This window comes from Mustela nivalis (assembly GCF_964662115.1).
Source record: "Mustela nivalis genome assembly, contig: HAP1_SCAFFOLD_475, whole genome shotgun sequence".
Taxonomy (NCBI): Eukaryota; Metazoa; Chordata; class Mammalia; order Carnivora; family Mustelidae; genus Mustela; species Mustela nivalis.
The window spans coordinates 516120-539631 of NW_028136181.1; the positions used below are offsets into that span (position 1 = coordinate 516120).

The 23512-nt window shown below is 37.4% G+C and overlaps 1 protein-coding gene across 7 annotated transcripts in view; it reads left to right on the forward strand.

Annotated features, from left to right (window-relative positions):
• Nucleotides 1-426: 426 nt before the first annotated feature.
• Nucleotides 427-23512, forward strand: part of LOC309857187 (phosphatidylinositol 3,4,5-trisphosphate-dependent Rac exchanger 2 protein-like) — a 73843-nt gene continuing 50757 nt past the window's right edge. For 5 of the 7 annotated variants that reach the window (XR_014307520.1, XR_014307522.1, XM_082750002.1 and 2 more), the window contains exons 1-5: nucleotides 427-522; nucleotides 1818-1940; nucleotides 6648-6752; nucleotides 14167-14268; nucleotides 17608-17769. Coding sequence is in view for 3 of the 7 variants with exons in the window: in XM_082750002.1 (XP_082606128.1) it covers nucleotides 466-522; nucleotides 1818-1940; nucleotides 6648-6752; nucleotides 14167-14268; nucleotides 17608-17769 (549 nt within the window). In the remaining 4 variants the exon portion in view is untranslated. Of the gene's footprint in view, nucleotides 523-1817; nucleotides 1941-4469; nucleotides 4494-6647; nucleotides 6753-14166; nucleotides 14269-17607; nucleotides 17770-23512 lie in introns of those variants that run through there. The other 2 variants (XR_014307521.1, XR_014307523.1) reach the window with 2 other exon arrangements.

Below are 23512 nucleotides of genomic sequence, written 5' to 3' on the forward strand. Positions count from 1 at the left end.
TTTGACTCCCTATTTCTTCCCTCAGTCTATCTCAGTCTATCTTAGTTCCAAAGGATCACCTTGGAATTTCTGACCCCTCCCCTTTTTTAAAAATCAGAAATCCCATTTTTCATTAGATCTTGGTGTTATGTGCTTCACAAGACTTAGAAGTTTAGGAAACATTTGACTCCTGTTTACCACAGAACAATGAGATCGTGATGGATAAATTTAGTTCATGTATATACATGGTCACTTTTGGTCTTGCCCCCAAATTCTGAAGGATATAATTCCCAGGGAAAAACCACTGTGAACCAGGGTTTCACTTTTTACAACAAAACTATTATTCTCAGTAGTTATTGGGTTTTTAAACTCTGGCTTCCTACAAAAAATTTAGTTCTAATCAATACCCTGTTATTTTACTAACCTAATGTTGCCTTCACAAAATCTTTTTTTATTTGTTTGTTTCATGCAGGCATTCTTACAAGAATGAACCAGTGTGCAGCATCAAAAATTGAGAAAAATATAACAAAAGAAACAGTAAAGGTGAGGAGACACAGACAGCCCTTAACCCAAGCACACATTCCCTTTTAGTTAAAATTTCTTCTGTGGGATGTTACTCTAGGCTTTTCAGCTTCTCCTCAGTTCCACTATAAGTTCTGCACCAGCCACTTGTGTGGGCAACCCTGAGATAAAGGGAAAGAGGGTTTGGGAAAAGAAACAGAGACTGACAAGGATGGCGAGAAGACATGGAACAACTTTCTGCCAAGGCCTTAGGACAGTTTGAAAAGAGGGAGAAAAACAAACTCCTGACCAAGAACCTCAGTGTCTGTGAGCAGGGGGGAATAGAGCCCTAAGTGGGAGAATTGCCAGATGTGGCTTAGGAAGGCAAGGGTAAATGATTTGAGTGGTTCCGTGGTGCGGATAATGTCTGCATAATGTCTTCAACTCAGAAACACATGTATAAGCCCTTCCTTTTAGGCTGCAGGAAAGGAAAATGATGAAGGGTTTTGTAAAGGGGGGAGGAGGTAAATGAAAATTAATTGCACTACATTACTATTCATTTAAGCTGCCTAAATTATTATTGATGTTTATTTTTGGTGCTGATTTGCTGTTTTATTTTACAAAAATTAAAAAATTCCCAAGGATTTTTATAGGCTCTTCTGACTATTTTTTCATAAATTAAAAATGAACTTTCAAATTCTCTTACCATGGGAGCATTTTAGTTTGTGTGCTTTAGGTCTCAAGCAAAAGACACTTATTATTCAAATGACTTGGAGACACTTCAGCTCTCATTTGGGGACTCCAGACAGAAGAGAAGGTTCAGGACCTGTGACTCAGGGAGGTCGATAAGATTGCCAGGTTCTGTCTAGCTCTTCACTTTGCCATTCAGGTTATCCACTTTGCCCCAGGAATGGCTCCTCTCATCCCTGCAAAATGACGTTGTAGCTGTCCAAGCTATCACTTCCAGACAGCACCTTTCCAGAGGGGAAGCTGTCCATTCCAGGATGCCGTTCCAGAACCAAAGAAGCCTTTGCTCTGAAAAGCCTACCAGCAAATCTGCCTGCACTATGTTACCTGCTGCCCATTCTCACTAATGGGTTTGGGACTGTCATGCTTGGATTTAGTCACTCGGGTTTTTCCTGAGAGCCAGGAATGGGTTCCTGGTTCCCAGAGCTGTGTAGGAGTAGAAAGGATGTCCATACAAAATTGGTCCTCTGCTCTCTGGGTGGGTGGAAAGGATAAGCATGCCCTGAAATTTTCAGCTTGGAAAGAGAATACCATCCTCTCATGGACTTTTTTTTTACCTGCTTCATTATTGCACTTATATTTATTTGTAGATGCTGTTCTCAAACATTGAAGATATCCTTGCTGTACATAAGGAATTTTCAAAAGTCGTGGAAGAATGCCTGCATTCAGAACCTAACGCTCAACAAGAAGTGGGAACCTGCTTTCCTCACTTTGTAAGATCAATTTCTGTTTATTTTAGAAGCTCTGGATTTTAAGGTTTTAAGGTATAGCTCCAGATTTTAAGGTTTAGCTTTTAGCACAGTAGCATGTGAGAACTCAGTGTAGAAGTAAAATGTGACACGGAAAATTTGGGGTCTTTTAAGGCCAATGAAATCTTCCACTGAGAGCCAGAAAGGGGATGAGGGCCTCACATCATCCATTTTACTCAGTGAAGAACAAACAGCCTTTTCTTTTTCCCAGCAAGTTAGTTCTTCGCATCCTCTGTAGCTTTGAATCCTAATGAATATTCAGGCTGTTCATAATGAATGGATTTTTATGTTTCTCCCAAAGACAGAGCATTTCCCTTTTGAGGCAGAAAATCCTTACTCTTATAATGGCGTGATGAGCCTTTTGTGAGTCAGAATGTTTCCTTGTTAATCGGCTGGTGACAAGCCTGCGGGTGAACAAGGGGTGTCACTCTAGGTACACAGACACCAGAGTCTTGGTGTTTCTCAAGGGTAGTTTCTCAGAAGGTCATACTGAGTGGTGGAGAAGTATAACCAGTCAGACCTCAGTTGTTTCAAATTACACATCACGCTCATGTAATCATTTCTGTCTCTTTGGACAGGATAGTTGAAATTATTTGTGTAATTGATTTATAAAATAAGAAGTCACCTATAAAATGAAAATTATTTTTAGAACTGAAGGGCATTCATAGCAAAAAAAAAAAAAAAAAAAAGAAAAGAAAAATAGTGCTGCTATTTATAGCATTCCACAGACGCTAATTTTCCAAACACCTACCTGAATTTCTTTCTATACCAAAGTGCTATATAATTGATGTTTTATTTTAAAATGCATAAGAGTATTTTGTCACAGAAGTCAATGTTTGTTTATTTTTATTTATATTTAGCCTTTAGAAAGGTAATGGTATGTAGTCTCTAAGGCTGTAATTCTGTATGTAGTGGGCAGAGCTGCATATGTCCTTTTTATAATCAGGAAATATTTCATAAAGGTAATTAATATTAAATGGAGAGAGGCTCCTTGGCATAGGAAGATCAAGCCGTACTTTCCTTGGGTATAACTAGAAACCATGCATGATTGTGTCCACTTAATCCAGATTGTTCCTCTTCATGAAGGAATTCCCATCTTCTGCCAGATGGGCATTTGCTGCCTTAGTCCAGGGCCTCACATGGGAATCTTGCACTCTGACATCCATTTCCTCAGTAACACACTATGAATCTGTCATCCATGAATTTAGCTAAACTATTTCTGAAGCATATTTCATTCTGGGTCATACCATCTCTTGAAATAAGTAACTCAATATATATATATTTTACTTTATCAAGTTATCAATGATTTTTTTAATACTTTTTATTTTTTCAGCATAACAGAATTCATTATTTTTGCAGCATACCCAGTGCTCCATGCAACCCGTGCCCTCTCCAACACCCACCACCTGGATCCCCCAACCTACCACCCCCCACCCCTTCAAAACCCTCAGATTGTTTTTCAGAGTCCATAGTCTCTCATGGTTCACCTCCCCTTCAAATTTCCCTCAACTCCCTTCTCCTCTCCATCTCCCCTTGTCCTCCATGCTATTTGTTATGCTCCACAAATAAGTGAAACCATATGATAATTGACTTTCTCTGCTTGACTTATTTCACTCAACATCATCTCTTCCAGTCCTGTACATCTTGCCACAAAAGTTGGGTATTCCTCCTTTCTGACGGAGGCATAATACTCCATAGTGTATATGGACACCTTTCTTATCCATTCATCCATTGAAGGGCATCTTGGTTCTTTCCACAGTTTGGCGACCGTGGCCATTGCTACTCTAAACACTGGGGTACAGATGGCCCTTCTTTTCACTACATCTGTATCTTTGGGGTAAATACCCAGTAATGCAATGGCAGGGTCATAGGGAAGCTCTATTTATAATTTCTTGAGGAATCTCCACACTGTTCTCCAAAGTGACTGCACCAACTTGCATTCCCACCAACAGTGTAAGAGGGTTCCCCTTTCTCCACATCCTCTCCAACACATGTTGCTTCCTGTCTTTCTATTTTTGGCCATTGTAACTGGTGTAAGGTGGTATCTCAATGTGGTTTTAATATGAATCTCCATGATGGCTAGTGATGATGAACATTTTTTCATGTGTCTAATAGCCATTTGTATGTCTTGATTGGAGAAGTGTCTGTTCATATCTTCTGCCCATTTTTTGATATGATTGTCTGTTTTGTGTGTGTTGAGTTTCAGGAGTTCTTTATAGATCCTGGATATCAACCTTTTGTCTGTACTGTCATTTGCAAATATCTTCTCCCATTCCGTGGGTTGCCTCTTTGTTTTTTTTGACTGTTTCCTTTGCTGTGCAGAAGCCTTTGATTTTGATGAAGTCCCAAAAGTTCATCTTTGCTTTTGTTTCCTTTGCATTTGGAGACATATCTTGAAAGAAGTTGCTGTGGCTGATATCGAACAGGTTACTGCCGGTGTTCTCCTCTACGATTCTGATGGATTCCTGTCTCACATTGAGATCTTTTATCCATTTTGAGTTTATCATCATGTACAGTGTAAGAGAATGGTCGAGTTTCGTTCTTCTGCATATAGCTGTCCAGTTTTCCCAGCACCATTTATTGAAGAGACTGTATTTAATTTTAGACCAATATCACTGATGAATATGGATGCTAAGATTCTCAAAAAGATCCTAGCAAACAGGATCGAATAGCACATTAAATGACCAGGTGGGATTCATCCCTGGGTTACAAGGGATTCGCAAATCAATCAATGTGATAGAACAAATCAATAAGAGAAGAGAGAAGAACCACGTGGTCCTCTCAATTGATGTAGAAAAAGCATTGGACAAAATCTAGCATCCATTCCTGATTAAAACACTTCGAAGTATAGGGATAGAGGGAACATTTCTGAACTTCATAAAATCTATCTATGAAAGACCCACAGCAAATATCATCCTCAATGGGAAAACGCTGCAGCCTTCCCATTGAGATCAGGAACACGACAAGGATGCCCACTCTCACCACTCTTGTTCAACATAGTATTAGAAGTCCTAGCAACAGCAATCAGAGAACAAGGAGAAATAAAAGGTATCTAAATAGGCAGTGAAGAAGTCAAACTCTCTCTCTTCGCAGATGACGTGATTCTTTATATGGAAAACCCAAAAGACTCCACCCCCAAACTACTAGAACTCATACAGCAATTCATAACGTGGCAGGATACAAAGTCAATGTACAGAAATCAGTGGCTTTCTTATACACTAACAATGAAAATACAGAAACTGGGGGCATCACGTTACCTGATTTCAAGCTTTACTACAAAGTCATGATCACCAAGACAGTATGGTACTGGTATAAAAAACAGAAGTGGCGGGGGGGGTGGGAGGTTGGGGTACCAGGTGGTGGGTAATATAGAGGGCATGGGTGGCATGGAGCACTAGGTGTGGTGAAAAAATAATGAATACTGTTTTTCTGAAAATAAATAAATTGAAAAATTAAAAAAAAAAAAAAGACACATAGACCATTGGATCAGAGTAGAGAGCCCAGATATGGACCCTAAGCTCTATGGTCAATTCATCTTCCACAGAACAGGAAAAAATATACAGTGGAAAAAAGACAGACTCAATATATTTTTTGCTGGCTATATAAAATAGTATACATTGTTGCTTTCCAAATGTATGTCATGGAAATTCCAGAGGGTACTTCGGTTCTAATATTTGATCAATACATTTTCTGTGTCTTCCTGGTATTGGAGCTGCTTTGGTAGATACTAATCCAAGCCACTGAGAGAAAATTTAATGACGGAAGGATGCTCAGAGGCCATGATGGTGAAATTACTCCCTTTTTGAAAGTACCCCTTCTGTAGCAAATACGAAGGTTATTTATTTTGTTCCTACTTGATCACTTTTAGTGAGAACTATAAACACTAGAAGACCTTTATGTTAATCCTGAATCTGCCTACCACTGCCCATTATGGATTGCCCTTGCAATTTCCACCCAGTGGTCTTGGCTTTTGTTTTGGAGCTACACGCTGTTGTAAGTCCTATTACAGTATGACAGCTGTCTGAAAGTAGCTACCATTTCCTTACTTTATTATACTAACAAATCATTCTACTTGAAATTACCTCTCATACTTTTTCACAGAGAGTCTCATATTAGAGTCTTCAAAGTCCATCATTATCTTAGTCACTTGTTGCTGACTATTCTCATTTGTTCCTGTCCCTCCTAAACACAGCTGTCCAGATTGGTGCATGTGAACTGCAGGGTACTAGGTCTCTCTATTCTTGCATGATCAGGCACATGCTTTTCCCTGTTCCTAAAATGCTTTCTTCCCTCACCCTGCCTGGGAATGATGGATTCATCTCTCTGAACCTTGCTCAGATACTACTTTTTTTTTTTTAAGCTGTATCTGAACCCTCTCAGGAAAGCTAAGCACTCTCTTCTCTGTAATTTGCTACCATTTGGCTCATTTACTTAGTATTGCATACATCATATTGGACTCTAGTTAATATAACCTTTTTTCTTAGATTATTATTCTTGAATCAGAGAAAATTGATAAATAAAGTGTGCTTAGATACATACATAGAATAGAGCTCCCAAAATATTGTAAACACTTTGGACACATAGCGTATGTTCACAAACATCATACAGGTTAATCTTTCCAAGTAACTACTGCCATGACTCTCTCTAACTTATCCTTATTCAAATTCACAGAAAGACAAGTTTCGTATATATGATGAATATTGTAGTAACCATGAGAAGGCAGAGAAATTGGTTCTCGAACTTAACAAAATAAGAACAATCTGCACATTTTTTTTGGTAAGTATATGTATGAGTGTTACCATACGCTGTGATTTGTTGATAGGCTCTCTAAGGAACCAAGGACTAGCGTCAGTGTGGTGTAAAAAGTACTCATGGGACAATGCTTTAAATGTGTCTAACCTAGGAGACTAGAGTCCCAAAGGACTCTAATCGTAAGAGGAGAGAGTTGGCAGGAGCTCATGGATGGGCAAACACTGATAATGCCCTCTCCTGGCTGACTATGAATTGTTTGTGAGAACCACAGATTCTTAGTGAGAGAAGACATTTATGCTCATCATCGCTTTTATATCCCTCAGCTCCCTAGGGTTTCATTTGCTTTTCTAAGAGAGCTGTAAGTGGGGCAGTCACAGGAAGGAAGCAGATCCTGGATATGGTAGAAAAGAAATTTAAAGATTGACCTTTCTCCTGCATAAATTCTTTACTCACTTTCCACAGAAAGAATAAGAATCTATGTTTCATTTCTTCAGGATAGCACAAAGAAATGCATATTTTGGTAGTAATTTGGGCAATTTAATTGCCAGTGAGGACCACATTGAAGTGTACAATTCAATAATATCTAGCCAATTGTGGAGTGGAGGAATAATCCCCAATATCCAGTTATAGAGATTTCTAGCACATCCCTCATGCCTGCTCATGGCCCATCTCTACAACCCCTGTAAACTTTAGGCAATCATTGATTTATTTTCAATCTCTGTAGTTTGCCTTTTCTGGATAGTTCTTACAAATGGAATCCTTCAATGTAATATTTTACACCTGGTTTCTTTTACTGAGTAAAATGTTTTGAGGTTCATCCCCATTGTGACATGTATCCATATGCCATTCATTTTTATTGCTGGATAGTATTCGTTGTACGGCTATACCATATTTTATTTATCCATTTGCCAGTATATGGGCTTTGGTCAGCAAGCAGGTATGAGTTTAATGATGGGCCTTGAAGATCTTTTTGGAGAGAGGTATTAGTATAGAAAAAGTCAGGAAATGTCCAGTTTGAACTGTTTTATAAACGATGCTGAGATGAACATTCATGTACAAGTCTTTGTGTGGATATTTTCATTTTCTTGGATGGATGCTAAGAGTGGAATTGCTAGGTCATAGTAAGTGTATATTTAAGAAACTGCCAAAATGACTGTGCCATATACACCAGCAATGTATGTTTGCAGATTCTTTATATCTTTGCAAACACATGGTATTAACAGTTGCAATTACAGCTGGTTTAGTGGGTGTAGTTTATCTCAAGATGATTTTTATTTGCATTTCTCTCATGACCATTGATATCAGGTATGCTTTCAATGATCTCATTAGACATTCATATATCCTGTTAGTGAAATGCTTATTCAGAACTTTTGCTCAATTTTTAAATTGAGATGTTTATCTTATATTGAGCTACAAGTGTTCTTTATTTTGGAATACACCTTCTGTATCTGACATATAATTTGTGAATATTTCCACTCAGTGTGGTTTGTTTAAAAATGTTATCTTTTGGAAATCAAAATTCTTACATTTTGTTGAAGTAGGATTTATTAAATTTTTCCCTATGAACATATTTTCATTTTATTTAAGAAGTCCGTATTCAGGTTTTATTCTTACTTGTTAAGTTTTTTCCCAAGTATTTCGCTCTTTTTGATGCTGTTGTGATTGGAATGATCTTAATATCATTTTTGGACTGTTTATTGCTACCATATAAACATTTGACTTTTATTTATTTTTGTTTATTGTATATTTTTGTATCATGTGCTTTAAATTCATGTATTAGTTCTAGTAGTTTTTTGGTAGATTCTTAGGACACTTTACATATAGAATGAAGTCATCTGAGGGTAAAGACAGTTATATTACTTCCTTTACAATATAATTGTCTTTTTTATCTCCCTGGGTTTTGCACTGGTTAGAACCAGTTTACTATTGAATAGAAGTGATAAGAACAGACATGCCTGCCTTGGTTCTGATCTTGGGGGAAATCAATCAGTTTTTCATCATGAAGTGTGATGTTAACTGTTGTCACAGATGTCCTCTTACAGTTGAAGAAGTTCCACTATATTCATAGTTTGTCAAGAGTTTTTATTGGAACCTTTTTGCTTTTTCCAACGTAGGTGTTTAAAGCTATGAATTTTGCCCTACACACTGCATTAGTTTTATTCCCTAAAATTTTACATATGTTTTGTTATTGAAAAGGTCTAGTTTCCTTTGTAATATCTATAGTCTATTCTTTATTTAGAGTTTGTCTTGGAAGGCAGTTCTGCATGGGACTGTGTCCCTGCACATTTTCTGAGTGGAGGGACTGACTGCTTTTGTTCTGGCTGATCTTTAAAGGATGTTTATATCACAATATAAGGGACGTTTATATCAGAAAGTAGAGATATTCTCTTCCTCCTAAGTGATGGGCAGTCATGCCTGCTGACCTCATGAAAGATGCATGGTTCTTAGCCTTAGGTCTCCTTTCCTGGTGTCCCATGTGCATGGGCCACCTGGTCTTCCCTGTGTTGCAATTTGGGAACTGAGCCTTGGCAAACTGGCCCCCAAATAATGATACTCTGGCTACTGCTATTGCTCTAAGGGGAAAAAAGTCCTGTAGCTCTGGCTTAGGAGTTTCACGTGTTCTTCCAGCATCCAGAAATCTCTGGCCTGTTGACTTTTGAGCTTGTCAGTAGGGTAAAATCTTAGAATCATCAGTTTTAACATTCTGTTATTTTATTTCCCAATGTTGGAATTTTTCAAATTTCTTCCTGTAGTTGACTTTTTAAATTTAATTCCATTTTGGTCAGAGAACATAATTAAATCATTTAAATCTTTTTAAATTCATTAAGACATTTTTATGGCTTAGCATGTGATCTGTCCTGGAGTTTTTTGTTTTTTCCCCCTCTCTGTATGCTTCATGTGTGCTTAAAAACTATGCATATTCTGCAGCTGTTGAGTGGAATATTCTATAAATGTTAGGTCAGTTTTGTTCATAGTGTTGTTCTTCTCTTCTTTGTCTTTTCCTCTAGGTGTTCTGTCAGTTATTGAGGGTAGGATATTGAAATCTATAGGTATAATTGTTAAATTGTCTGTCTTGCCTTTCAATTATGTCAGTTTTGTTTTATATGTATTGGGGCTCTGTTATTAAATATATACGCATTGAAAGTGCTTGTATTTTTATTTCTATTGATCATAAAATGTTTTTCTTTGTCCCTAGGCATATTTCTTTTCTTTTTTATTTATTTATTTGTTTGTTTTTTTAAAGATTTTGTTTATTTATTTGACAGATGGAGATCACAAGTAGGCAGAGAGGCAGGCAGAGAGAGAGGGAAGCAGGCTCCGTGCTGAGCAGAGAGCCCGATGTGGGGCTTGATCCCAGGACCCTGAGATCATGACCTGAGCTGAAGGCAGAGGCTTAACCCACTGAGCCACCCAGGTGCCCCGGGATATTTCTTTTCTTAAAGTCTGTTTTGGCTGATATTATTATAGCCATGACACTTCTTGTACTGTTTGTTTATCTTTTTCCAGTATTTTACTTACAAACTATTTAGGTCTTTGAATCTAAAACATGTCCCTGGTAGACAGTATATAGTTAGATCCTACCTTTTTTTTTTTTTTAAGTATATTTTATTTAAATTCAATTAGCCAACTATAGTACATCATTATGGATCTTGCTTTTTTTATCCAGCCTGATCATCTCTGACTTTTGATTGGAGTGTTCCATTCATTGATCTTTAACTGAATTATTGATATTGTATTGACAGGTATTGTTTTACTGTTTTTTCTGTATGTGTTTTTATTGTTGCCCCTCTGTTCCTCCTTTACCTTCCTTAGTGTACTGTTTTATCTCCTCTGTTGCTGTTTTTGAACTATTTTTTTTAGTGTTTAGTTTTTTAGTGTTTTTTTTAGGTTTTTTTTTTTTTTTTTTTTTTACTGTTTAGTGTTTTTAGTGTTTAGTGTGATTGCTCTAAGAACAATATTCATCTTAATTTATCAAGTCTATTTCCTGAAGTTGGTTTTTGTTTTTTGTTTGTGTTGTTTTGTTTTGCTGTTGTAACTTTCCTGGACTTGATTTAAGAACCTGTGACTCTTGTATGTACAGCTTCTATCTCTACTCATTTTTTTGTTTGTTTGTTTTATAATTTAGCCTTTCTTTATAGGGGGTGACTACAGTAACTGCTTAACTTAGTTCTGTTGGTGGTTTGTCAGAGGTGACTAAACATCGTTAATCATCTTGTCTATGGATCTATGTGTTAGTTGGTGGGGGGTGGGGGAGACATTCAAAGGGTAGGCAGTTTACAAGTCAGATCTAGGTCTTTATTTCCATGGGGATACCCCTTCCCCTTTGGGTCTTTTCTACAGATGCACAGCCTGATATCTGCTCCAAAGAGGGCTGTAATCTCAGGCCAACAGAATTGTGGGCATTCTCCATTTTTCTTATAGAGTGTGCTAACTTTATTGACATTGCCCTCAGGAGTGAGATATTTACCCTCTGCAGTAAAGGGTCTACCTGAAAGCAGGTTTTCAGGGTCTATCACTATGTCAGGGCCCCTTTGATGGAGCCACTGCAGGACAGCCACTGTGGAAGCACCATTTTGATAGGGCCACTGGGCAGGGTGAGCTGAGGAGGATGGGGGCATGAGGAGGCAGAGGGAAGGTGGGAGAAGCTCTTGTGAGAATGTTATAGACTCCCACCTTTCTTATCTGAAATTTCCACAGTTTTTCATGAATAAAAATATCGTTTTTTTTTTGTTTGTTTGTTTGACTTTAGTTGATTTCCAGAGCTCTGAAGTTGATATTTTTGACAATTTGCTGAGGTTACAGTTGTTTTTTTGTTGTTGTTGTTGTTTTGGTTTGGTTTGGTTTGGTTTTTTTGGAAGAGGATTTACTGATCCCTTTTCTCTGCCACAGCCAGAAGAGGTGTCTATGCCACTAAAATTTTAGGGCTTTTTAGGAGGTGTTAGAGCTTCATTGTCTTAGTGAATCCGGTCTTTTCTCAGCACAGTCAACTCTTTGATCCCCCTTGGTCTAGTTTATTGACTGAATTGTGTCAAGCCATGCCAGTAAAGTCCGAAGAGTGCTGGTTTTTATATGGTCTTACAGCACAGTCTGGTAGGAAACCTGGCTTTTATAATTCCCGCTCTGGTACTAAGTGACCTCTAATTACTTGAATGACTTTAAGAAATTCATTACATCGCTGGTGTCATTTTCCATCTCTGTAAAATGGGGGTTAATAACAGTCACCCTTGGGAAGACAGGTGAGAGCTTACAGATTTGGTGATAAATACTTGGATATGCCACCACCGTTTTCATCATCAGGGAGATCTCTGGGAGGTCATTTAGAAGATATTCTTTCTGGACGCATGGAGAGAGAGTTGGCTTTCATAAGCCAGTCTAAAGTGACAACCCACCTCTGCTGTTATGAAGACAGTCCATGATCTGTACGGGCCTATTAGACAAGGAAATAACAGTGTTAAGCAGTCATGAAATTCTTAGGGTACTTCAACCCAGGGATGGGGAAAGGGGTGGATGTGTTTATAAGGGGTGCTAACTTATGTAGGGATGCTGAAACATCACTGGAAATACAGTGAGATGTACATGGTTGTGTTTCATATGGTTCCTCTGGGGACAGCACCATGTGGGGTTGGAAAAAATATTTTGGTAAACTGATTGCAATGGGGGATGAAGCCCTCAAAGAGCATGCTTGAGTCAGAACATTTCTTTGCTTCCCTGTCTTCTAAAGTGTCTGGGTGAAGTTAAAGGCATGATGTTAGTTTTGCTGACATGAATACATTTGGCTAAAGCCAAGTTGCTCACGACAGTCGGGGGTGGGGGCATATACTGCTACCCCCAGTCTTTTCTTTTTCATCCTTTCCTGTTTAGCTCTTGGTCTCGCTTCTCAATGTATGTAGGACAGTAGTCTCAACCCTTGTAAAATGCTGGTATAAAGGTTGTTAAATTATCAGTATGATATTTGAGGAGCCCTTTTCTCCATTTATTACATATTTATTGACTACTTTCTTTTTGCCAGCCACTCTGATAGGCATTGTAGGAAAAGGATTTGGCACAAGTTTCTAATCTTTTTCTTTTTTAAATTGATACTTAAACTATGAAATAAAGACAAGATGCTTCAGAGGATATAGGCTTTTTTTTTTTAATCAGAGTTGATTCTCTCTTCTATTACATCTTATTCTGATTGCTGCTTTTGAGATTTCTCCATTCATCTTGCCTCTCTGGTGATCATACCTGACCTCCTTCTCAGAGACTGGCTGGCCATTGTCACTGGTAGTGTATTATAACTAAAAGTAATTTAGCAATCACTTGGTTAAAACACGACAGTTTTACAGGCAGGAAAACTAGCATTCTGAAATCAACCCAAAGTGGGAGCTCTCTGCCACTCACGGAGCTCCCAGGGGAGTGAGCCGGTCCGATGGTGGAAGCAAACGGGTCACACACAATAACTGAAAGCGAAAACTGTTTATTAGCATGTACCACACAATAGCTAATACAAGACAGACAACTCTAGCCATGTGGGCTAGGGAGAGGGCTCGATCCCCTTCTCGGGAGCACACCGTTTGGGTGCATCGACTGATAAGGTGACCAATCCCCTCCCTGGAGCACACCTTTTGGGTGCATCGACCGGGAGGATGATCTGAGTGAGAGTGTCCCAAGAGCCCTCTGACAAGCAGAGGGCCAGTGTTGCTTATATGCCAGTTCAGTCACTGCGTCAAAGGCGCTTGCGGTTAATCTGCGGTCTGCTGTACGTGCGAGGCTGCTCGTCTGCTGCTGCTGATGTTGTTTGTAGCACATACCCCATGTCCTGGTGGTCTATCTGTGGTCGGTTATAACATCCTGTATAACATCTCCTAGTTCATAACAGTTCTCGGAAGCCCTTTGTCTGCTGGGAAGTTCTGCAACAGTGGGGTTCATGCTCACAGGACTCCCTCACAAAGTTACATCACTAGTCAGTGGTGAGGATGTATAGAACCCAGTTGTCTCCAGCCCTGTTCTTTACAACACAGCACAACACCACAATTCAGCTACAACACAACTCCCTTTATAAGCAGGATTGATCTGTGTATCTTTGTGTCTATTATTTATTTATCCATCAGTCCATTCATCCACCCATCTGTCCATCCATCCATCCATCCATCCACCTACCCATCATTTATTCCTCCATTTCTATCCTATTTCTTTTCTTCAGACTTCAGAGGATAGTACATGAAAATTAATTTTAAAGGTATGTATTTAAAACATATTTTGGTTTCTATAACTAACGTGATATGAAAATACTTCTCGTTGTCTTCTGTAAATGTTCTTTGTGATTTCACAGGCTCATCTCAGAGAAAGAAGGTATAAAGAAAGGCTTTCACAAGTTTTTGACAGAAAATTTTATGATAAAAGAAAATTTCATGCCTTCAGCTTTAAAAATTTATGATTATTTTTATCTCCACTGCAGAACTGCATGCTACTTGGAGGACGGAAGAATACAGATGTTCCCCTGGAAGGATATTTAGTAACACCAATACAAAGAATTTGCAAATACCCTCTCATTTTGAAGGTATTTTATGTGTTTATTTTACTGTAGTATCTTTCTTGTATCTGCATATTTTGCTGCATATTTTGCTTTAATTTTTTTTTCTTTTAAATAATCTGATTTTCTGAAGAAAGAGCAGCTCAGAGTTACTAGGGAAAATAGCTATTTCATCACATATATATGGATTAGGAAACAAATCTTTTAGGAAAGGAGACTTTTAGTGCTCTCTGTATAAAACGTATCCATTTGAGTTTTCTTTAGAGTAAATGCATTAGTTTCAAGATGGATCCCATTAAATATCTTATGACAAGTTTATATTGCATATTATCTACAGGGTTCATTATCTTAAGTAAATCTATTGTTTTATTTTTTGACTTCCCCATTGATGCTAATGAACTTAAAGTGAAAGTTACATAATTTCACAGTTTGGTTTTTGAATCAGTATTATAGGAAATGTTGTGGGTCACATGGGACAATAAATGGTACGATGTAGAATGACCGTGCTAAGCAAGTACTGCCTCTGGACACATTAATGGTCGTAGGCCATTGCCTCATTACAATGACTAAAAGTGTTGTGAAAAACATATTTTTTTTAAAGATTGATTTATTTATTTGACAGAGAGAGATTACAAGTAGGTAAAGAGGCAGGCAGAGAGAGAGAGGAGGAAGCAGGCTCCCTGCTGAGCAGAGAGCCCGATGCGGCACTCGATCCCAGGACCCTGAGATCATGACCTGAGCCGAAGGCAGTGGCTTAACCCACTGAGCCACCCAGGCGCCATATTTTAATGTGCTAATTATGCTTGTACTGTAAGAATATGTGAATAGATTGGAATAGCAATTCTGGAAATGGTGCTTCTTGGAACTACAGCAGCAGTTTGTGTTTGTGGTTGAGCACGGGAGCTCTGAGTTCAGATCCTAAGTATTCTGCTTACTAGCTGTGTGACTGAATACATAATCTAACTTCTTAAAGCCTTGGGTTTTTATTAATGAAACAGAAATAATGATGATGAAATTGTAGCATATGTCTGCAAGGATGTGTATAATGGATGTGTATGTCTGTGTATGTGTGTATATACATATATATACACACATATGGAAAATGTATTACATAAAAATAGTAATTAAACTGTTATGCCAATCATTTAGCACAGTATGTACTCCGTATATGTTAGCTATTATTATTCATATATATTTGATTCTGATTTATCTTAATAGTTTAACTACTTCTTTAAATTTTTAAAAATTTAAAATATTTCAATATGTTATGCACATATTAACTGGTGTTCTTATTGATTTACTTTTTGAGAAACAAATATAAGGAATTTGAACTTAAAATACATTTTTTTTAACTACAACTTCCATGAGTTGCATAATTGGGTTTTTGTGTAAAATTTCTTTGAAAACAATTTCTCCTTATTTAAAAAAACAAGTTAAAATTGCTTGGCTAAGCCACAGAGGGAAGCTAACATGGGGATCTTCAGTTCTGCAGACCTTTAATATGGTCTTCAGTACAGGAAGGTTGGGGCAAACATGACTCCTGTCTTTCTGAGAGTCCTTTCAGACTCTTGACTTGGTGACTCAGATCACATCAGCTATTCCTGGACCTGATTTAGCAATCCCAGGCATCTGTTTGTTTTAAGAGTCAGAAGGGGTAGTGATATTAAGAGAAGGATATCATGCTAAGTAGTTGTTCTAAATAACTTCTGGATGGGGATGACCACCAGAGAGGGTTGGCTGATCTGACCTCTCAACAGATAGAATAATGGCCACATCCTTGCTTAGGAAGAAAATGATCAACTCAGCGCTCCTTCAAGAAGTGGAAAGATGCCATATTTCCCCTTCTTTGGATGATTATCTTCACAAAGAAACTATTTACTTGTGTAGTAGATATGTTGGTGTTGATAATTTTTTTGTTGTTGTACCATTGTGCTGATAATCTCTTTGATTTTGGTTGGTTTTATATATTCAGAGAAAAACATTAGGGGTTACACTTTGTGTTAAACTATTGGTCATATTTGTGGAACTTGAAATTATTGGTGTGGCCAACCAGTACAGGGTTCATAGAAAGTAACTGACAAAAGATTATTACTAGTTATTTTTCTTGCTATTTCACATTGTCTACATTCATGTCTCAACTTCATGGATACCCACTGGGCACAATTCCATAGGACCTCAAATCACAGTCCGCAGACTGACTTGACCACTTCACATAATTTACAAATACTTCTGCACTTTAGAATTTTTAGAGAAGCTAGCATATATCTTTTATGGATTTGTGATCCAACATAAGTTTTTAAATTTTATCTTGGGAGTGATTCAATGTGTATTCTTCTGGCGATAGCTCTGCAGAATGAAGTTTGAACATACTGAATGCAGGGTCAAAGTTTATGGCAGAAGTTTCAACAGTAACAGCCCTCAAGAGAGTATAACAACTGCATAATTTCCCACTGGATATTAAGAATTGAGAAAATTATTTTAAAGACTTGCCCCAGGATTTCTGTAATTGTGTTAGTTACGTGATGATGGCAACTGTAGTAAAGAAACAAATGACTGATTAAAAAGCAATGTGGTCACAACTGTCTACACAGTGGGTGAAGATGTTTAATTTTGTGCTTCTAAACAACAAACAAAACCTTTAAATTTAAAATATTAAAGATCACGCTTGCTCTGATATCCTAAATGGGAAAAAAAAACCATAAAATGCCCCCCAAAATCAAATCAAAACCACAACAAAAAAAATAATCTGTGGCGGGGCTTATGGCAATTCATTCATTGCAGAAAGTGAAACCAGGTTTTTGGTTAAAATAGCATAATTGCTCTGTTAGTGATGGAGTATAATGGAACTTGTAAGTTATTTATTTTGCTAGAGTATAAGACATTATTTAAAAATTTTGCTTTACTTATGGCATGTTTTTGTAGTTTCTCAAAGGTGTATTAGGAAATAAGGCATTGAAATTATTTTTGATATTATGAGACATATTTATATAATGACTTAATGTTCCGCTAAGGCTCTAGGAAGACATACAGAGTTCTATTTCTGTTGGAGCAGAGGTCAATCTTAGAAACAAATTACATGCTGCAGGTGAGATATTTGACAATTCAAAAGGAGAAATCTAATTTAGTTTTTAAAACAAAATAATTTTAAGGCAAAAAAATTAAAGGAGCTGCAAAATGTGTGTCAGGGTAATGTATATTCATTGATTCAACCTTTGTTTTTGATCTGAATTTTAGTGGAGTTTGTGATGTCCCTTCTGAAAGTGACTCTCACAATCTCTGCAGTTCTCATTTCCTGGCCATTCTGAACATGCTATACCAGAAAGCTGAAGATCAAAGGGCGATTTATTTTTTTGTGTGTATAAACAGGAGTTGCTGAAGCAGAGTCCAAGGAAACACAGTGACTACGCAGCGGTAATGGAAGCCCTCCAAGTCGTGAAAGCTGTCTGTTCCAACATAAATGAGGCCAAGAGGCAGATGGAGAAGTTAGAAGTCTTAGAGGAATGGCAGTCTCACATTGAAGGCTGGGAGGTACATTCACTCTACTCAACAATGGAGCTTAAAATAGTTTTGTTATGTCTTGTGCTGCATGTAGAATTGTTGACATTGGATGGAACCATAAATGGTCATTTTAACAGATAATGCCAGAGGGCTATAACCATTTCTGCAAAGTGCTGTCATTATCATTTTTAAATATCTTTAGAGTGGCAAGTTAACTGACTTTACATCAACCTGAAAGCTTTGTCATAGAACCTTCTAATATTGTGTGGGTTATGAGCTTTGGTATTTCAGTATTTGTGCATCTTGATTATCCTGCCCTCCTTTGGTCAGTAAGTACATAGCCTAAAACCTGGAGAGAGTAAGGAAGGGGAGTTATGCCCCATATGTGTTCTATGATACTGTTATTTTCAGATTCTAAATTAGGTGTTTGATGATGATTTTAATTTTAAGGCCACTTAATCTCTTAAATTGCATTTCATTGCAATTATTTCATCATTTCTAAATGAAGAGACTGTCTATGATGTGATTTTTAAGGTCCATTCAAGATGAAAAGTCTTATGGATTTATGACACATTAAAGAAAGATTTTTTTAAATGATAAAAAAAGCAAACGAAGAGTGATATATGTTTTCATCCATGGTAACTTTGAATCCCTATTATTTCATGGGGTTGGAGCCCTATGTTATTTTAATGCTATATAAAGCATAAACTAAAATTTTGTCTTTAAATTGACTTAATTGAGATGAGATGAGCTTTCAACTGGGATCATTTATTTTTATAAAGTAAAGCAATTAAGACATTTTTTAAAGGTATAGGGAAGATTTAAAATGTTTCCAACCAAATAATGTATCACACAAATTCGATTGGATTGCTTTTTATCTTTAGGACCTTATAATTGACTGATTTGTTTCGTATCTTCAATATGTTGGTTTCCATTTAGATCTAAAATTATATCCATTCAGATTTGCAAAGAAACTTCAAACGTTGACGTCCACGAATTCCCCAGTTTATCCACTCTTCACCATGAAACTTTCAAATCCAGTAGGGATCAAAGCTTTCTCTTTATCTATATTCTTTCATTTCAAGTGTCCAGGGTGACCTCATATTTCAGCATGAATGCTACTTATTTCAGTCAGTTAAAATGGTTGTGTGTTTTACAGTTGATTCACGATGATAATTCCTTTCCTGGGGAGTGGTTGTCCTGCTGGGTTGAGAAAAATGGATTGAAGTTTGCTTTTGTCATTCTGTTGTCACTTGAGCATTGGAAGAAAAACTGAATGTGCTTTACATTGCAGGGTTTTTCATTGATATCTGCCCAGCCTTTTCCCAAAACAAAACCTCACAGATTCTTCTTGGTACTCTAGGGGAATGGAATCTGTCATAATTTTGTTCCTCCTCACTTATATTCTAAAAATAAAATTGCATCTAGTGCAGAATTAAGAGATTCTTTAAAAAGTTGATATTTCTTGCTCTGGGCAAGCCAGTTACTCAAAGGAAGAATGTGTGTGGATCATGTTCCGTTACTATCAGCCCCTAACAGGGGGGCCCTCAATCTCACCAGCTCTCTATGTTTACAATAAACAGTTGAAGTGCAAGAGGAAAATGCAGCACCTGGACAGAGGAAACTGGCTGCAGGAAATCAGATATGACTACAGTTCCAGCAGGCACAGAGGAGATCATATGAGTGTTGGGTCCCAATAAAAGGGCAGCAATGCAGATTCTATTTGAGTAGGATTTGAATATAATTGCATGAGACACAGCCAGGCTACTTTGGGGGGTTTTGGGACATTGAGGGAATGCAGCTTGGAGGAAGGCCCAGCTAACTGGTTGGCAATTTTTGATAAGAACATGATTCCTCATCTCAGTCCACCAGCTTGGAGAGCGGGGGAAAGGTCTTATAATACTCACACCTGGTCTGTTCCTGGAAGCTTTGGAGAAACTGCTGATAGGACTCCAATTTGTCCAGGAGAGAGGGGTAGTCTTAAAGAATAAATGCAGGCCCTGGGAGGGAAGGAGGATAGATACAGAGCTTTCTCTAAATTGCAAACAGAGATTACTGCTCAGCTTGCAGACAGCTTTGTGTATGTTTAAAGTAGCTCTAGTGGGTTTAGGACATGGCCAAGGGCAGATGTCAGGTGGCATGCTGGCCAAGAATTGAGAGTTACTTAAAAAACCTTTGAGGTAAGAAGTCTTGAGCTTATAAGGTTGGGAAAACAACTCCCTGTCTAATTCCTTCCCCAAGCTCCTGCAGACCCTTGAGGACCACCTGAGGGATGACACCCTCGCTCCAGTAACTAAAATTTCTTGAAAGGGATCTGAATCTGATACACCATGATTTAGCATTATTTTCACCTTAGGTGGATTATTTATTTCAAGTAAGTCACTTCATTATCCAGTCTTATCTTCCCATTAATCAAATAAAGGCTTTTTAGAGTGAAATATATCAGGTATCTTGCCTGTCTAATATTCTGTGCTATAAATTATCGTTACATTCCTTTATGTTGAATTTAGGTAAACAAGTGATTGAAATCTATGGTCCCAAATTAGATGACATAGAGCTGAAGCCTGATTTTCAAGCAGACTTCATCTTTTGTCCAGACTCTAACCCTTACCTTGGGGATGATGTATCAGACCTCTCCCACATACTATGTGGGTTATTACAGGAGCCAAACGAAATAAGTGGAGGTGCCTTGAATAATGTCAAATGCTATGCAAATGAGTAATTTTTTTATTATTTATTTTTTATAAACATATATTTTTATCCCCAGGGGTACAGGTCTGTGAATCACCAGGTTTACACACTTCACAGCACTCACCAAATCACATACCCTCCCCAATGTCCATAATCCCACCCCCTCCTCCCAAACCCCCTCCCCCCAGCAACCCTCAGTTTGTTTTGTGAGATTAAGAGCCACAAATGAGTAATATTTTAAAGCTCTGGTTCAATGGTAGGATTTTACCCTTGAGAAATTCCTATTTGTCTAATACATGCTCCTGCCTACTGAAGGTGTTATATTACTTCAGTTAAGGTTAGATAGTTCCAAGTCACAGAAACTAAAAGAAAAATTAATTTAAAAAGATATGGGGCAGCTCACAGAATCAGTAGAAAAGCTACACTCTCAAGGGTGTCTAGGCAGCCAATGCTCATAAGTAGGTTCATCAGTGCCCTGACTAAAATGAATAGACTCTAATAATTTTTTCTATCATTCTATTACATCACTCAGGATTCAAGATCAAAATCTAAGATTCCTGTAGTCTTGCCTAGGGGAAGACAGAGGTCCTTATTGGCCAGTCAGCCACTTTCCTTTTGGGGAAAGACTGATCTTCCATTGTATGCAATCTTGGTGAGCCCTTAACAGTTTGCTGAGGTATTATAATCCCCATTACACAGATTTAAAAAATGAGGGCCATAAAATTTCCCTCAAGTGCTTACAGCTAATGGATGGCAGAGTTTAAACCTATATTCCTTGTCACCATGTAATATTGTATCTACTCAGAAAAAAATTAAGCTAATTCTTTAGATTAATTTGATTGCTTGCCATTTAGAAGTAAATTGAATATAGAAATTAGGTTTTGTCATCATTTACATAGTGACTGCCATTACAGAAGATCTGTAGTTTAATTGCTCATATTTGAAGTTTTGCCTTTTATTAGTATAATTTATCATATCTCATTTTTATGTCTTATCCAACATTCAGAGCATTGCATAGGATATTCTACCAAAGGTAATTGTAGGGCAATGATCAGTGTGCTTGGAAAGGAAGTTCGTTAGTTGTTTAATCAGAGTCACTGGTTCATTTCATAGAACAGGACCAGTTGCTGTCTTGGTCTGCTTTTTGGCTGATTGATAGCATTGTAATGGTAACTTTAATCTTTGGAATCATAATGAACTCTATCAACAAGGGAGTATCAAAAAGCATTATATTACTTGGTAATTCAGCTTTATATCCATGATAGCCCTGTTTGGAATAGATCTCTCAAATCTGAAAACAATCATATTAAAAGATAAGAGGGAGAATTATTAATATATGAAGGTGCTGGAAAAAATAAGATCAAAATAGTCACTGCATTTTACGAAATAGAAACAGAATAGAAATTTGACACCTCTTGGCTTTCTACATGGAGAAATATAATGGCACAAAACCATTTTAACATCCATTTCCTGCTTTACATATGATTAAGTTTGTGTCTGACAGTATATTGACTTCAAGTCATGTTCTCTTACTTTATGAGTGTGAGTCTAACAGAGGTTGTGATCAGAATTTTTTTTCTTTTCTACAAAGTGATTGGGTAGATACAAATTTGTCTATTGCCTTGAGACAGAATTGATTTATAGATGGCCCTTGTTACTTAAGGATAGGTCGTTTGGGAAGAAGGCCATTGAAAGTTAATCTGTGAAGAAAGGGAGCAGAATTTTCTAAGTGGGAGGGGGCGAAGCTTGATTGGGACTTCATTTCAATAAAATGAACATTTATGTTATTAGTTTTATCTAATATATGACAGAATGTAGGTTAAAACATCAGTTAATAAATTGAATCTCAAAAAGAGTGAACCAAATGCTGAATCTTGCTGGGCGGCATACATTTTATGACATTACATGATAAAATGATGTGATATTCTTCATTTCATGTTTAACTTTTCTAGTAGTTTTAAAAGATTTTTTGAGAGAATATTCAAATGCTTCATTCATTTTCTTGAGACACTTCTTTGATATTGAAACCATTCTCTTATGCGACGCCCACCCAGTTGTCATTCTTGTCAATTTTCTTCCACAGTGAGTGGGTCTAACTCTTGTTAGATCTTCATCTGTCTGTGCTTTGTATATGATTGGGGGAAGTTTCAGAGCCTCCTGTCATCCTTCTTCTTTGCCAAGATTATGCCTTTTCTCTGCAGTCTGCGTTTTTCTGGTATTGACATTCAACATTTAGTTGACAAGATGAATGAGGTAGACTCTGGTATTAAGCAGGGAGCGCTGACAGTGGGGTCAGATAGTGACTAGTTTCCTATTATAGTGATTTTTTGCCTCTTCATAGCTGCAAAGAATCAGTAATGAACCCTTACATAACATATTGAGAACTTAATATAAAAAGATTTAACCTTTCAAATAATCCAGACGTGGTTTAGCAATATTATTTTCATTGCATCTTTTTCAGAGGTGGGGCTTTGTTCTACTGTTGCAGTGTTTAATAAATCATTTCATAAATCATATTTGAAGACACACTGGAAATTAGAAAAGGAGCCATAAAATAAATGCACACACTCCTGACTGTCTTTTCTGAGTGTTGTCATTTTCTGAAAGCATACTTTGGCACCTAACTAGTGTCCAGCTATGGAAATTCATCATATTCCAAATTAAATTAAATTAAATTAAATTAAATACAGTAAGTTCTGTAATGGCACTTTGAATTTACTAGTCTTTCATGTATGCTGACTATATATAATTCACACCTGATTATACCTCAAATTGTAGAATCAAAATTTATTCAGCTTCTTAGCAAATTAGATTCTGAATTGTCACCATTTTCTGGCTGGATCTTGACCACGAGACACCCACAGTGAGAAGGGGAGCCATTGGTGAGGAGTGTTGCCAACATGGATTGCCTCTGGGTCCTGGATTTAGTGACTGAAATCATGGTTTGCTCCATCCATTTCAGACTGATCTTTTCACCCTATGAGAAGGTGATACTGAAATGGTGTACTTTGTAAGTGACAAAGAAAATCCCTAAAGCATGATTGAAATCTGAAACCATGACATGAAATGAACTATATAGTTA